Here is a 15,074-nt window from a genome sequence, read left to right as displayed (position 1 = left end):
TGCTACAGCATAGCCATTTATTGTTATTTAACAATGTACATCTCATTTAGAAACAATTTGACCACTGCTCTTGCCTTCTCTGAACCCTTTCCCTGTTCCTTTACAGTTGGCTTTACAGTTGGCTTTACAATGGCTCCTCTCATTAAGGCCACATCATGCCCTGACCTAGTCATGGGTGTGTCCCAATTATAACTCCTGCCTCCTGAAGTTTTCACTCATTCACTATTTCACCCACAAATCTGAAAACATTGGATTCGCAGAGGCACTGTCCAAAGCAGGGATGGGCAACTGCTGGTCCGGTGTAGGCCCGTGAATACATTTCCAAAAACGATAAAAATGAGGAACTCAGTCGGGTTCTCAACTTACTGTTGAGAGTTAGAATAGTAGAAAACACAAGGTGCAATTTCAATGTTTGGTTGTGTATCAGCAGTTTCTCTCTTGTTATGTCAGTCACTTGACAGTCACTTAATTAGTCCACGTCAGCTAACATTTGTCTAGACTGGTAAGATAGTCTAGCCAGCGATCTAAACTTGTAGTAATCATGGTTGAATTACCAACTGGGGAGGGGCCCAATTGATTTTGTAAGTCATTCTCACTCAGATATCATAATAAAAACTGCAAACATTTCTCTCCATCCTATAGTAGGGTGAGAAATTTCAGGAAATTAGCTGAAAAACTGCACATTTCTCTCCACCCCATTGCAAATTATTAGAATTACATGAAATGAGTTAAGTTACAAAATCTCTCCTCCCCATGGCAAATTGTGTAGAATATCAAGAAATTAATTCTAAAACGTACTCTTTTTTCTCTCCATTAGGGGGGGGAGCTAAAACTTTGTGCTCGCAAGGTGGGACACACACACAAAACTCCATTTAGGCTAGGGCCAGCTCTGACTGTATGTCTGGGTATGGATGAGTTGATTTTGTTTAACCTTCATTTAACCAGGCAAGTCAGTTAAGAACAAATTATTATTTTCAATGACAGCCTAGGAACAGTGGGTTAACTGCCTTGTTCAGGGGTAGAACAACAGATTTTTACCTTGTCAGCTCGGGGATTCGATCTTGCAACCTTTCGGTTACTAGTCCAATGCTCTAACCACTAGGCTACCTGCCGCCCCAAGGTTAGGTAGACCCGCGAGCCACTGCGGCCCATCATGATGAGTTCAGATGTTTTGTGGTCCCCACCCCCATCAAAGTTGCCTATCCCTGGTCTAGTGGGAGTTTCTACCATATTTATTATTCCAGTCATTTCCTTTCAAATCAGTGAAGGGCAGTGAACAAGGGCTAATTTGTGGAGGAAGGAGAGATAATTGGAACGTATGGCTAAGACTGGAGGTAGCTAGCATACTATCCTTTGGGGGACAGATTATGGCAAACCGCTCCATAGATCAGGATGAGATATAAAGAGAAGCAGCAGGCAGCAGGACGGGTCAACATTAAACCCTGGAGTCTCAGATAAACAACTCAAGTCTTAATCTGTCCACAGGCTCCAGAGCCAGGAGATGAGATAATGGAGGTGAGAGGGTTTACCAGGAAGACGACAGGACAGGCTGCTGAGTATTCCAATTAGTCCTACAACTACCAATTAGGGATGGCGAGGGGGGGGTAGAATTCAAATATAGATGGAAGATGGGCCTAGAAGTGGTGTCAGACAGTGGCAGGCAACAATAGTCGTTCCTTGTCAGTTGTTTAAATAATGAAGTCCTCCTCTGTCCTCATTTCTTCTTCTTGTCTTGTGTGGAGGTGAACCAGGCGTCCAGCAGCTTCTTGCTGTAGTAGATCTGCCAGCCATGCACCTGCACCGCGATCACCATCACCAGGTACATGACGGAGACGGCAGAGAAGCCGAAGATGAAGCGGTAGGCCTTGCCGTGGCGGTACAGCTGCTGGGCCACCGGGAACATCTCCATACCCCCGTAGATGAGTGGCGCTATGCAGAAGAGGCCGGCACTGATCATGGAGATCACCAGGTAGCTGATGTTGTTTCTGGGCAGGGCCATGAAGCTGAAGAGGGAGGGGATGATACTGAGCAGGTAGGGGTACTCCCACTGGTAGGGAGCAGCCACCACACTGTGGGACACCAGGTTCAGCTGGCTCACTGTCACCTGGGCAGCTAAGAGGAGCCAGATCAGAACATGGACGATGTTCAGCTTACGGATCTCGGACTTGAGGGCGACACTGATGAGAAAGAGAGAGGAGAAGCACAAGAATATGTGATGTTTCAAACGGGTCACTGTGAACAAAACCTGTCATCTTGTTCTTATGAAGGCACTTAACCCTAAATCGCTCCTGTAAGCCGGTCTGGATAAGAGCGTCAGCTAAATGACTAAAATGCAAAAACATTGAAATGAGAGCGAACCTCATCTGGTAGTGTGAGGCCACTCTCTCGCGGTGCTGAAAGTCACTTCCATCTGTGCCAGTAGCTCGAGGTCCAGCTCGGGAAGCCATGGTTACCGCCTGTCCAAAAAACTCAAAGTAAAACATGTCATTCATTGTGTTAGAGCTTTCTAAGGTGCTCATTAGTGCTCATTAGTTATTTCACAACTGCAGATAAGTATACAGCATTCGCTATCACTCTCGAAGACATTGTAACCTAATGGCAGTCTAATTACATTAGACAACTAGCCTTTAAAATAATAGGACTAATACAATTTGTATGACATGAGCAATACCAATGAATTAAGAATTGCATTAGTCACATGCACTGTAAACAGGTGTAGACTAACAGTGAAATGCTTACTTACGGGTCCCTCCCACAATGCAGAGAGAAAAATAATGGAAAGATAATAACAAGAATAAATACACAATGAGTAACGATTACTTAGCTATATACACAGAGTGTATATAGCTATATACACGGGGTACCAGTACTGATTCAATGATAACATGACTATATACACGGGGTACCAGTACTGAGTCAATTACAACTTGACCAAATACACGGGTACCAGTACTGAGTAATGATGACTTGGCTATATACACTGAGTACCAGTACCGAGTCAATGTAATTGAGGTAGATATTTACATATAGGTAGGGGTAAAGTGATTAGACAACAGGATAGATAATAAGCAGTGTCAGCAGCGTATGTGTTGACTCAAAAGGTAGCTATTTGGTTAACTATTTAACAGTCTTATGGCTAAGCGGTAGAAGCTGTTCAGGGTCCTGTTGGCAGTAGGTACCGCTTGCCGTGAGGTAGCACAGGTAACAGTCTATAACTTGGGTGAATAAGGTCTATGAATTAGGCTAATAGATTAGTTGACGAGGCATAAATACAGAAATGACTTGTACAAAGCATAGCTGATCCTCTTAGTTTTCCTAAAGGTTACCCAGTGAACTTGACAGTGGACACATGAGGATGATGGGCATTTGGATTAACACTAGCTTGGCTACCCTCTGCTTTCCTGTCCCCTTGTGCTGGCTTATCAGATAACGCCAGGCCAGGCGAGGATGATTTCTAGTTAGTAAGTAAAATATTTAAATCCCCCTGTGGGCTATTTAGAAAGAGCCCAGTAGCGCTTGTGTTAAAACATTCATCAACAGGCCTGATTAAAATACATTTTTTTAAGACAGAGTTAGTTAGCTAGCAAGCATCATCAGCTATTAGTATGTAGTTTTATAACACGTCCAGCTGTTTGTAAACTAAACAAGCATGCTCACAGTTCGTCCTGGACTGTAAGTGGGGAAATGCATGACAATGTAACGTTACAAGTTAAAATGTAAAAAGTCACCCAGACAACTTTAAAGTTACCAAGCTAGCTAGCATCATCAGCTATTAGTATGCAGTTTCTAAAACGACCAGCTGTTTGTACTAAACAAGCATGATCACAGTTCGTCCTGGATTGTAAGTGAGGAAAGGCATGACAATGTAGAAGTGAAAATGTAAAAAGTCACCAAGACAATTTTAAGGTTACCAAGCTAGCTAGCCAGCTTGCCAACGTAGTGGTACTGCTAGCTTAACAGTCTCATTGCCGTAGACACCTTGCAAGAACAAACTACAGACAACTGCAGCTACAGTTTAGTTTGCTAGACATACGTTAATTTAATACTTACTGTATGTTCAGTACAACAGTAGTCGTTACACGTTCAATTAACAAACTTATTGCGACTAAACTCGGTGAACATTGCTCCTTTCTCCCGTAGACATGTGCAATACGGAAGTGTTGACTATTCAATCTGTGATTGGACAGATGACTGAACGGAGGGTAGTGGGGGACAATCCAAAAAGTTATACTACAGTTGGAAACAGAAACGCTCATTGCGACAGGCTAGGATTTTCTTCTTCTTCGTGAGGTTCGAAATACGTTTTTTAATTGAACGTTTATAAATCCATTGAACAATATTATAAATCCATTACACTTTGTGATACAAAATGGGAAAAGGGGAAACGGAAAAATAAAAAATATTTTTAATTACCCTACCAACTAACCTTACACTCATTAAAACCCACCACCTTATTTCACTACTTTAACCGTATCTGATTCTACCCCAGGCCGACAACCTGAGAGGATGGGACACTACCACTCAACACACCCTGTAACACTTCTGAAGTCAAATCTCGTACCCCCAAGTACTTCTCTGCAGCTGCCACCACAACATATATTTTCTGTGACTTACATTCCATCACTGTGGTACAGTTGATAACCATTGCTAAGAAGCCAACCTTACTGAAACATACAGTATTTCACTCATTGGCCTATCCCTCTGTTCTGGCACAGATCTACTATTCACAGGGATAGTCTCAGAATCCCTCACCCTTGATCCACCCTCCTCTACTTTCTTCACTGCCTCAGCATAGGACATCTTCTGCACTGCTCTGACCCTGGCCACCTCAACCTGCCTCTCTCGCACCTGACACCTCCAATTCTCCGAAACATGGGCACAGTTGACACACAATTTCTTTCCCATCGAAACTACACATTGCTCTGTCCCATGTCCTCCTTCACACTTCCCACATCTTGGATTATCCCTCCTACACACTGCTGCAACCTGCCCATGTGACACCTATAACACCGCAATGTATTCTATGATATTAATTTGTTTGTAGCTATATGAGATAGATGCATAATTAGTGGTCTGTCAAATATAAATTATTCTTTATGTAAACAACAACAAATGCATGCATTGCATTTTGTGAGTGTATGCAGTGTTGTACAGGTATTGACAAAAATGATGATGATGATGATCTTGAAAACAGTGAGCAACAATGGTATGTGTTGGAGCCTTGTTCACCCTGCAGGGCTTAATGCTCGAATCAGTTTTGTTTTTGAAATCCGTTTTGGAATACTGGCTGTTAAAACAGCAAGTTACAAGTGACCAAATGGGATATGTGTGTGTTCAGACAGCAGTCATTTGCTGACATGGCTATGGCAGTTGTCATAGTAATGACAGATGTGTGCGCAGTGGTGTAGGCTGATTGGTGGTGGTGCTCAGGGTTCCTATCACTCAAAGTTATGTAACAGACTAAGGTGACAACAATGCCTGCCGTGGACGTTTACTAGTTGCTTTACATGTTCAAAATCATAGTGTAAGAACTCAAAGGATAAGATGACCCAACTTTAAAAACAAGTCCTTTCTGGATAGCCACAGCAGTCAACTAGCTCGCTAGGTAGCACATTGACTAATTTGCTTGTAAACAATTAACAAGCAACCACATGTTCTTGTCAAACTGTCAACAGAGTGGCCAGCAAGCAACAAGATATGCCAAATAAGTTTAAAAACCACTTGACAGATTAGACTGTTCAGACTCAAGTCGCATGGCCAGGACTCAGATTTGTATCTGATTTCATACCACCTACGAAGATGGTTTGAAATGTGGCTTGAAATATCCGATTCCATGTGCTTTTTGGCGGTTCAGACTGCAGGAAAAAGAACAGATTCAAATCGGATATACAAAAAAAATTGGATTTGAGTCACTTCAATGCAACAAGTAGCAATCAAAGAAGAGAACACATTTTTTTAATCACTTCATCTTTATTTAGAAAAACAACAATAGTGCCAAAAACATTATACTAAGTTCTTCATTTGGTTATATGTTTAGCACCATTGTCAGTTAACATTTCTTTTTTCCTTCAAGGCAGTCTCAACAGGTATACACATTTACAATTTCAGACAAAATCAGTAGTTAAACGAATAAATGACAGAGAGGAATACTGCCACATAACTTAGAGAAGTGTGGTTGACTATAACTTAATGTGCATATTGAAAATGTTAACTATACACCCCTTCAAACTCCCATAACTCCTCTATTTATTAATGCACCACAGATGAAATGGGAAGCTTACAACCAAATGTCTTCACTATGTTGCATATCAATTGAATTTTATTTTAGGTTCCAAACCATGAAACAATCTCATTTCCAAATATGATATCAATAAATAAAAATGGTAGACACTTCTGCATAATCTGGAACAACGTGAATAAGGATGATAAAAAAAGAAATCAATCTGTCGTGGAGGAACTATGGGATAGGAAAAATCATATTGTTAAAGGGGAACAATGTATGGTATTACATACTGTGAATGTAACAGTGTTACTTATATGCCAAAAGTATAATTTGGCATGAAATAAAGACATTAGAATGTCTTCTGAAAAGTCCACACATGGAAGAACTATCTCTGAAGAATAATTGTGTACTAACATTAGGTATGCATGACAGATAAAGCTGATGCGTTGATGCTTGCTTATGAAAGCTGCGGTAGACGGCTAGCCATTTAGTGGCGTCATGATATGGCTGTGACTGTTGGAATGCAAAGAACGGATACACTGAGTGCACATAACATAAATCTGATATGGAAATATAAAATACAAACAAATGCTATATATTCACATATGGAGAAGAACATGTTGGGCAAATGTAATAATTCCATCCTAAAAATAGTTATCTTTAATAAAAAAATAACACATTGTTTCCAATGTAATATGCTGCTATCCACAGTAGCGCCATAGGATGTCAGCAACCATGTTTTCTCTATAAACACTGTCAATCATGTGAGGTGGATGACACTGCTACAATTGGGATAGTCAGTATTCTCAATAATTTTGCAACATTTTTACCCCCTATTAACCAACAGAAATTGTAATTTGCATAATTATCTGAATATCTACATACAGACATCTCAAATTATTTATCACAGGGCTTTGCCAAATTCATTTCTGGGGTAAATTAAATGTATTGCAGAGAGATTGATTTATGTTTTTTTGCACCCATGTAATACTGCAATACAAAGACATAAACATACTATAGCATGTACTGTAGCACTCACACATTCATTGGATACTTCTGAGCCGAGTAGTAGTTTTCACCATTGTCATCATGTGTCACTATTGAGGTCAACAGTTTAAAATGAATAAAACACTAATTAAACAGCTATGTAGTGAGTTGTGATGTGGATGCCCTTTTTTGTTGTTGTTGTTGTTGATGATCTTTACATTGGGTACAATAAATATCCAGAGAATGAAGAGTGGACATATTGACCGGCATAAAGTCCTGCTGCCTGGTCAGATGGAAGCTGTACATGCACAGTGTCTCCTTGCTGTAAGGGGAGCACAGCGCTCCCTGACGCCTGGTCCAGGCTGCCCTTTTTGTACTCATCATATGTGTACATCACAGGCTCATTGTTCTTGACCAGTGCCACCCACACATTTGCTCCTTTGCAGTGGACGTGGTAAGCAAAGTAATAGATTCCCGGTATAGTACAGCTGAAGACACCGGTTTGGGGATTGTAGTCCTGATGGCCGTTGTACAGGAGTTTGTCGAAGACAACAGGGGACCCTACGGGGGGGAAAGGATTGGTGAGCTGAGCCGTGAATGCTGGCATCTCCAGGCCGTTCCTGTCCCCTCCATTCTTTGGTTTCTTGTAACCGCCTTGTTTAAGACCGTCCAGACCAGGACCCATCTCAGGGAGGATTTCACCAAGACCAGGTGGTTGGGTGGGGGGTCCGGGTGGGCCAGGGGGACCAGGTTGTCCTGGTTGTCCAGGCTGACCAGGGGGTCCACCGTTGCCAGGTTTCCCTTGGGGCCCTAAAGCGCCTGGAACACCAGGTTTACCTTCGCCGGGGTAGCCAGGTTTCCCTGGTGGACCAAGCTCGCCTTTTGGCCCGGGAAGACCGGGAAGACCAAGTGGCCCACCTGGACCAAAATTTCCTGGGATTCCCTTGGGTCCCTGGTGACCTTTTTCTCCGGGCATTCCACCTTCTCCCCTTGAACCGGGCATTCCAGGAGCTCCAGGGAGGCCAGGTAACCCTTTGTGGCCGTTATCCCCTTTCGGACCCAGTGGCCCTGGTATACCTCTCGGTCCTGGTTGACCACCCTCTCCAGGATACCCACCCTGTCCAGGAAGCCCTGGAGGCCCTGGCTCACCTTTAGGACCTGGCAGCCCCTTTGGCCCTCCATTGCCACCTTCTCCCTTCGGACCTGGGAAACCAAGGCCCCCAGGTGGCCCAATGGGACCGGGCAGGCCAGGTGGCCCGTTGGGTCCAGGAAGGCCTTCCTGCCCTGGGAGACCTCCATGACCTTTGTCACCTTTTGGGCCTGGAGCTCCAGGAAAACCTCCATGTCCTTTGTCTCCTTTTGGTCCAGGATATCCTGGCTTTCCGTAACCAGGTAGACCTGGGCCCCCTGGCAAACCTGGTGGGCCTGATTCCCCTTTACCGCCTGGGAACCCTGGTTGTCCTGGCAAACCATCTTGCCCGGGCTTGCCAATACCTGGTAGCCCAGGTGGTCCTGGTTCTCCTCCTTCACCTGGTGGACCAGCAAGTCCTCCTTCTCCAGGTGGGCCTGGTTTTCCTGCCCCCCCGGGCAATCCTGGTAGTCCATTCAGACCTGGTTTTCCAACCCCTGGCAAACCCCCTTGACCAGGAGGCCCAGGTGGTCCACCAGGTCCTTTCAAACCTGGCAATCCTGGCAAGCCAATCCCTTTGTCTCCCTTGGGCCCAGGAAGACCAGGCAGTCCAGGTATGCCCTTGTGTCCAGGCTCCCCTCGAGGCCCAGGCTGCCCAGGCAGACCCTGACCCCCTGGCTTCCCGATGCCTGGCAGGCCTGGTGGCCCTGGAAGACCTGGCCCCCCAGGCATCCCCATTGGTCCTACATCACCACCAGGACCAAGGTCGCCCTTCGGACCTGGCTGGCCGCCTCCACCAGGTTTACCGGGCATTCCCGGCATTCCGGGTTTCCCTATCCCAGGATATCCTTGGGGACCAGGAGGACCTGGTTTTCCATGGGGGCCGGGCATCCCTTGACCTAGCATCCCTGGAGGGCCCTGTGGTCCGGGAGGCCCTTGGGCTCCTGGTGGACCCTTGGGACCAGGACCCTGTAGTCCCCTATCATCAGGTGGTGGGCCTCCAAGGCCTTTCCCATTACTGGGATATGACTGACCTGTGGATGACATCAATTAGCATTTACCATGAGTTACTAACTTGAGTTAGTGACTTGAGTATCTCATTGAGCACATAGGAACATGACCAATTAATATGCATGAACATTGGAGTAAGCCCAATGGACCTTCATCCGTAAATGATGGGCCAAATTATTATCTTTGAAAATTAATGCCAAAAGCTGGCTTTAATGTCCCCCTTGGACACAGGGTGCTGATAGTGGATGTTAAAAGCATGTTACATTTCCTAGTTATCAAACATACTTTCTTTCCGCCTTCTCTGATTCCTTGCTTGATTGTTGAAACAGCCAAAATACACATTTGTGAAATGTCTTACACTCTTAGAAAAAAGGTTTCCAAAAGGGTTTCCTTCGGCTGTCCCCATAGGAGAACCCTTTTTGGTTCCAGGGAGAACCCTTTTTGGTTCCAAGTAAAACACTTTTTGGTTCTAGGGAGAACACTTTTTGTTTTGAAGTAAAACACTTTTTTGTTCGAGGGAGAATACTTTTAGGTTCTATGTAGAACCCTCTGTGGAAAAGGTCCTACATGGAACCCAAAAAGGTTCATACCTGGAACCAAAAAGGTTCTTCAAAGGGTTCTCCTATAGGGACAGCCAAAGAACCCTTTTAGGTTCTAGATCGCACCTTTTTTTCTCAGTGTGTATAGTACCTGCAATATGCTGTATTTCAAATCAAATCAAAGTGTATTGGTCACCTACAAAGATTTGCAGGTGTTATAGCAGGTGCTGCAAAATGCTTAGGATGCTGGCTCCAACAGTGCAGTAGAATGACTCGCAAATACAATGTAAATAATAAAACATGTAAACAAAAACTCAAGAAACAGCAGAATGAGTCTAATTAACAATCCAGGGGTAGATATATTAGAATGAGCATGTGTCAGAATCCAGAATATAAATACGTGGTGTGTATAGACAGTATATCATTTGGAAAGAAAATGGTTTGTATAGTAGTAGCTATATTAGGATGAGCTATGTGGAGAACACAGTACAGACATACAGAGTAAGTAAACAACAGTATATTTTGCCTGCTTCACATGTGATTTGTCAAGGATGCTTTTACAACCATGAGCTGGATATGATTTCCTGTGGATGCTAGGAGAGATGACGTTTGCTTTGGCGAAGGGAGAAGAATCTTGGAAAAGCAGTAGAGATGTGTTTTGAATGGAATTAACATGTCAGAGAGTGGGTAATGGTTTCATGTCAGCACTGCACCATGAACATGGCTCGTCTTCCTCTGGTTGTACCATACTGTCCATGTTGGCTTTCCCTTCAAACCCACATTGGTGGCCATGGCCATGACCCAATTTAAAATCTAAATATGGTTCAATTATGCTATTGTTTAGCCTACACTCTTAGAAAAAATGGTGCTATCTAGAACCTAAAACGGTTCTCTGGCTGTGCCCACAGGAGAACCCTTTGAAGAATCCTTTTTAGTTCCAAGTAGAAAGAACCCTTTTGGTTCCATGTAGAACCAAAAAGGGTTCTCCTATGGGGACAACCAAATAACCATTTTTTTCTAAGAGTGTACATTTCTGTGATGAAGACAATCTATTAAAATCTCACCTTTTCCCTTGCCCTTATTGTGTGGCATCTGGGGTTGTTCGTGCATCTGTGGAAGCATCTGTGGAAGTTCTTGCCCATACTGTGGCAGCACATATGGCATCTCTTTGCCGTATGGCATATGTTGTGGCATTTCCTTCCCGTACTGTTGCTGGGGCAGCCCGTCCCCATTCCCGTTCCCGTTCCCATACCCGTTCCCTAGGGACATGTGAGGTAACTGTTGCATGGGCTGGTGCTGCTGGGGAAGGTGCTGCTGTGGGTGCTGCGGCTGCTTGTGCCCGTAATATGCCGCCCCACGGGCATGGTGGCGTAGTACTAGACACAGCTGGACTGCCACCACCAATAGATGAGTAGAGGGGAGGGGCTTGGCCATGTCCTATAGGAGAGAGAGAGGGCAGGTCAGCAGAATGAGATTTTCAAGACCATAGAATGAGTTAAGCAGATGAGGGTTTCAAGACCATAGAATGAGTTAAGCAGATGAGGGTTTCAAGCCCATAGAATGAGTTAAGCAGATGAGATTTTCAAGACCATAGAAGGAGTTAAACAAAGGTATTCTGACAGATATATTAGAGAAAATGTATGGCAGTACAATAACCCCTCGCCAAAGTTTCTCAGAATCATGAGAGCTAAGATAAGTGTGCTATTTAACATTTTGTAGCGAGGCCTCAGGATGCGCACTATAACCATATGACTATACACAGCGAGGGACTACCAAATATTCTGATCATACTGTACTCTGAAACATTTTAAAAGCAATCTTTTTGTGGAACAGATAATAAATAGTTCTGACAAGCTAAATCACATGGATTTGAGTTTGATACTGCCAGCATGGACAGCCAGGCCACTCCTCAAGGGCAGACATTTTTGGCTCTGAAACCATAACACTCTTATTCAGAGGTGGGGTTTTGAGTTACTGGGCGGGTAGGAAAAGAGAGCAAGCTCCTTGCTGTTGTGGATGTCAGTTCCTGCTGTAATGAAGAGATGTGTTTTGCATCATTGAGAAGTGAATGTGCAAAACTTCAAACTGAAAATAATCCAACGCATTACTTTGAAGCTTCACACAGTACAATTGTTACTGATCCAGTGGGCCTACCCCAGTGTAACGAGGGAAGAGGTGATTCATCATACGACTGTATTTCTGTATTTTTAAAGTTATATATCTTGATAACTTGATTGTTGACACGCAAAACATTTTGGGATAATATCAACCACAGACTAATGAAAGAAATACCAAAAGAAGATTTTTTTTTAACACTGCAGTATGTTTGTTTGGGTTTTAAAGAGAACATTTGGTTCAAACAAGGTGTTAGAGTACATTTGGAGGGACACTGAGCTAGCTGTAAGATTACTGTTGATCAGTGGAGGCTGCTGAGGGGAGGACGGCTCCTAATAATGTCTGGAACGGAGCCAATGGAACGGCATCAAACAGATGGAAACCGTGTGTTTGATGTATTTGATACAGTACCATTCCACTGATTCCGCTCCAGGCATTACCACGAGCCCGTTCTCCACCAACCTCCTGTGCTGTTCATACATTATGATTAGTCTTATTCCAGACACCTAGACCAAACAACTGTGAAAGGTGAGGAGTTAGATGCAACATAGCAGAGTCTAAACATGACAAAGTCTTCACAGCACATCTATTCCCACTGGGCAAAAACTGGTGGAATCAACGTTGTTTCACATCATTTCAACAAAATAAATCATGTGATGACGTTGAAGCAACGTGGAAAACTGATTGGATTTGCTCATCAGTGTAAGGGATTTTTTATTTTATTTTCACCCAAATTTGTACCTAAATCCAATGGCATGGTGACATTGTTTGTGGATTTCACGTTGAATTCACGTTAATTGACAACTCAACCAAATGGAGATCAAAACTAGACTTTTGAACTGACGTCTGTGAACTGTGGGTTGTCAGTATATGCTAAGTACATGCAGTACAACACTGACATGGCATTTAAGGGACCTCCTCAGACCAAAGGAAAAGCAATGACTAAATGGACAATTGGCATGTGTGGTTCTTGTAGACACCAGCATGGACCACAGACAACCATACCACCTGAATCAAGCCATTTATGGTTTGACTTGGCAAAAATATCTCTGCTTTCACTAACCATTTAATGCACAGTTTGTCTACGCAGTAACCATTTGCTCAACACTGGATAAAATGACCTCACTGTCCAAGTCAAGGGTGTGATTCTCCATGCTTTCATAAGAATCAGTCTGGCCAGGCTGTGAACAGGAGAGAACAGCAGTGAATCCATATATAGCCCAAGGCCAGATGTATTATGTCTCAGAAAACAAGCAGGAAGCAGGGGAACAGAATAACATTTGGTTTAATGCTCAGCCAAAATGAATTGCCCTAAAAAAATTAAATGCTGACTTTATCAAGTCTTGGTTGTGACAGACTGCTTAGACACAGGAGGTCGGCACATTGGACCTAGTCAAAGTTACGGAACACTTTGATTTTCAGGGTTTTCCAAATTTCACTAATGTCACCAGTCCTGTTGATCAAACATCTTTAGAATGTTTACTGGTAGAAAAGAGGTAGAAAAAAGAGCATCATTCTGGAACAGAATTAAGCATAATTTCTCATTCACAACCACTTTAGGAGCATACCAGGAACAACTTGTTGATGGAACTGATTTATCCCATGAGCCAGTGCGAAATAAGAAAAGCACAGAAACACCAAATCACTCCACACTACCAAGCTGTGAAAGCACCATAACATACATCCAGACCTTCGCGCTTTTACCAGGACGTCTGGGAAATCAATAACACATTACCATGTCATTAGACTGAAGGGCGCTACCCACATAAAAGAATAAGACAGTTTACTATAGAATACTACACTACTTATTATAGAATTCTGCAGAAAACTGTAGTATGTAGTAGTATCCTTCGATCATGTGTAGTACTTAGTATAGATTTTTTGTAGTATACTATAGTAAATACTAGTGTTATCCGCAAAAAAAAATACTGTAGTAAATAATATAGAAATGTCAGCAAAAATACATAAAAAAAACTATAGTAGATAATACACAATTTAATTTGCTTATACCCTGCCCATTCCCCACCCCCCATATCCCAATGTGCCAGCCATAAGTGAGAAACCTACATGCCAAGTATAGACCATCATTATATTGTGTTCCGTATGGCTTTTGAAAAGAACAGAAACTCTGAACTATCTGTTCAGACCCCAGTCCAACCTTTCTACCTACATGTCATGGAAAATTAGCTATTTTAGTATTTCTCCAGTAGGTTTCCTCAAGGAGAAAACCCCCACTTCTATGTCAAAGATAATGCAACTAGAACACTATAGTAAATACTACAGTATACTTCAGTCCACAAAAACTCTACAGTAAATGCTACAATAAAGTCCACAGAAACACTACAGTGAATACAACAGTATTCCTACCATGGTATACACAATAGTATTTTTTCTTGTGGGTAGGCTGTTGGAGCCACAAATTAGATGGCTTGCAATGTCAGCGTTGTGTCAGCTAACATTGGCTCAGCCAGCAGACGTTCCAATTTCAGCTGCAAATGTTTTGTGTATAGTGTAAGTAGTGGATCTGTAGACACATGAATATGGTTGTTATTATCCCTCTATAGACCACGAAGGCTGCCAGACTGTATTAATGGATAACATTTGTAGGCCTATAGTGTACAGTAACTCACCACATCTATAACCTGTTGCATTGTCGGGGGACGTGTGCTTTAGGCAGTGACTATTTATTCAATTATTCTATTTCCCTCTGCTAATTTTGGTTTAGTGATTTAATAGCAACATCAGCCATTTTGTTAGAGTTTGGAATTGGTTTTGGACAGCAGCGCTGGATGGATTCTCCTCGCCAGAATAGCAGCCATTAGGTTGATGAATAACACATGAGAAATCATGGGAATAATGCCTCTATTATTCCAACCACCAATATTAAAATAATACAATTACAATAAGCACATTGGGGAAGCATCAAGCAGCTGTGCCACATGTCAGTGTAGACCAGACCAGAGACTGAGGAAGAATGGCCTGTAATATTCACTCTGTTCATTCTCAGAGCAACAACATGAGTGGAGCTACGCCCATTCCCTTTATTCCATGAACGACCTCCTATCCACTG

At 43.0% G+C, this 15,074-nt stretch overlaps 2 protein-coding genes and 1 non-coding gene across 3 annotated transcripts in view; 1 reads left to right on the top strand and 2 right to left on the bottom strand.

Annotated features, from left to right (window-relative positions):
- jgn1a (jagunal homolog 1-A) lies at window positions 1-4,147 on the bottom strand. The gene is given in 3 exon segments (NM_001173863.1): window positions 1-2,177; window positions 2,359-2,468; window positions 4,051-4,147. Coding segments are annotated over 2 exon segments (552 nt in total). The 5' UTR covers window positions 2,448-2,468; window positions 4,051-4,147; the 3' UTR covers window positions 1-1,714.
- A 1,803-nt stretch (window positions 4,148-5,950) lies between these two features.
- LOC106595092 (uncharacterized) overlaps window positions 5,951-15,074 on the bottom strand; it is a 33,310-nt gene continuing 24,186 nt past the window's right edge. Inside the window, exons 3-4 of the mRNA XM_045699180.2 lie at window positions 10,954-11,326; window positions 5,951-9,373 (exon numbers count right to left, since the gene is read on the bottom strand). Of these exons, the coding sequence (XP_045555136.1) occupies window positions 7,425-9,373; window positions 10,954-11,323 (2,319 nt within the window). The 5' untranslated portion in view covers window positions 11,324-11,326 and the 3' untranslated portion in view covers window positions 5,951-7,424. The remainder of the gene's footprint in view (window positions 9,374-10,953; window positions 11,327-15,074) is intronic.
- Window positions 14,183-14,237, top strand: LOC123728336 (U7 small nuclear RNA). The gene has a single exon (XR_006760222.1). It is a non-coding gene; the product is annotated as a U7 small nuclear RNA (small nuclear RNA).

The sequence above is a fragment of the Salmo salar genome, chromosome 17 (genome assembly GCF_965601325.2).
Source record: "Salmo salar chromosome 17, fSalSal1, whole genome shotgun sequence".
NCBI lineage: Eukaryota > Metazoa > Chordata > Actinopteri > Salmoniformes > Salmonidae > Salmo > Salmo salar.
This window is presented reverse-complemented; position numbering and strand designations above follow the sequence as displayed.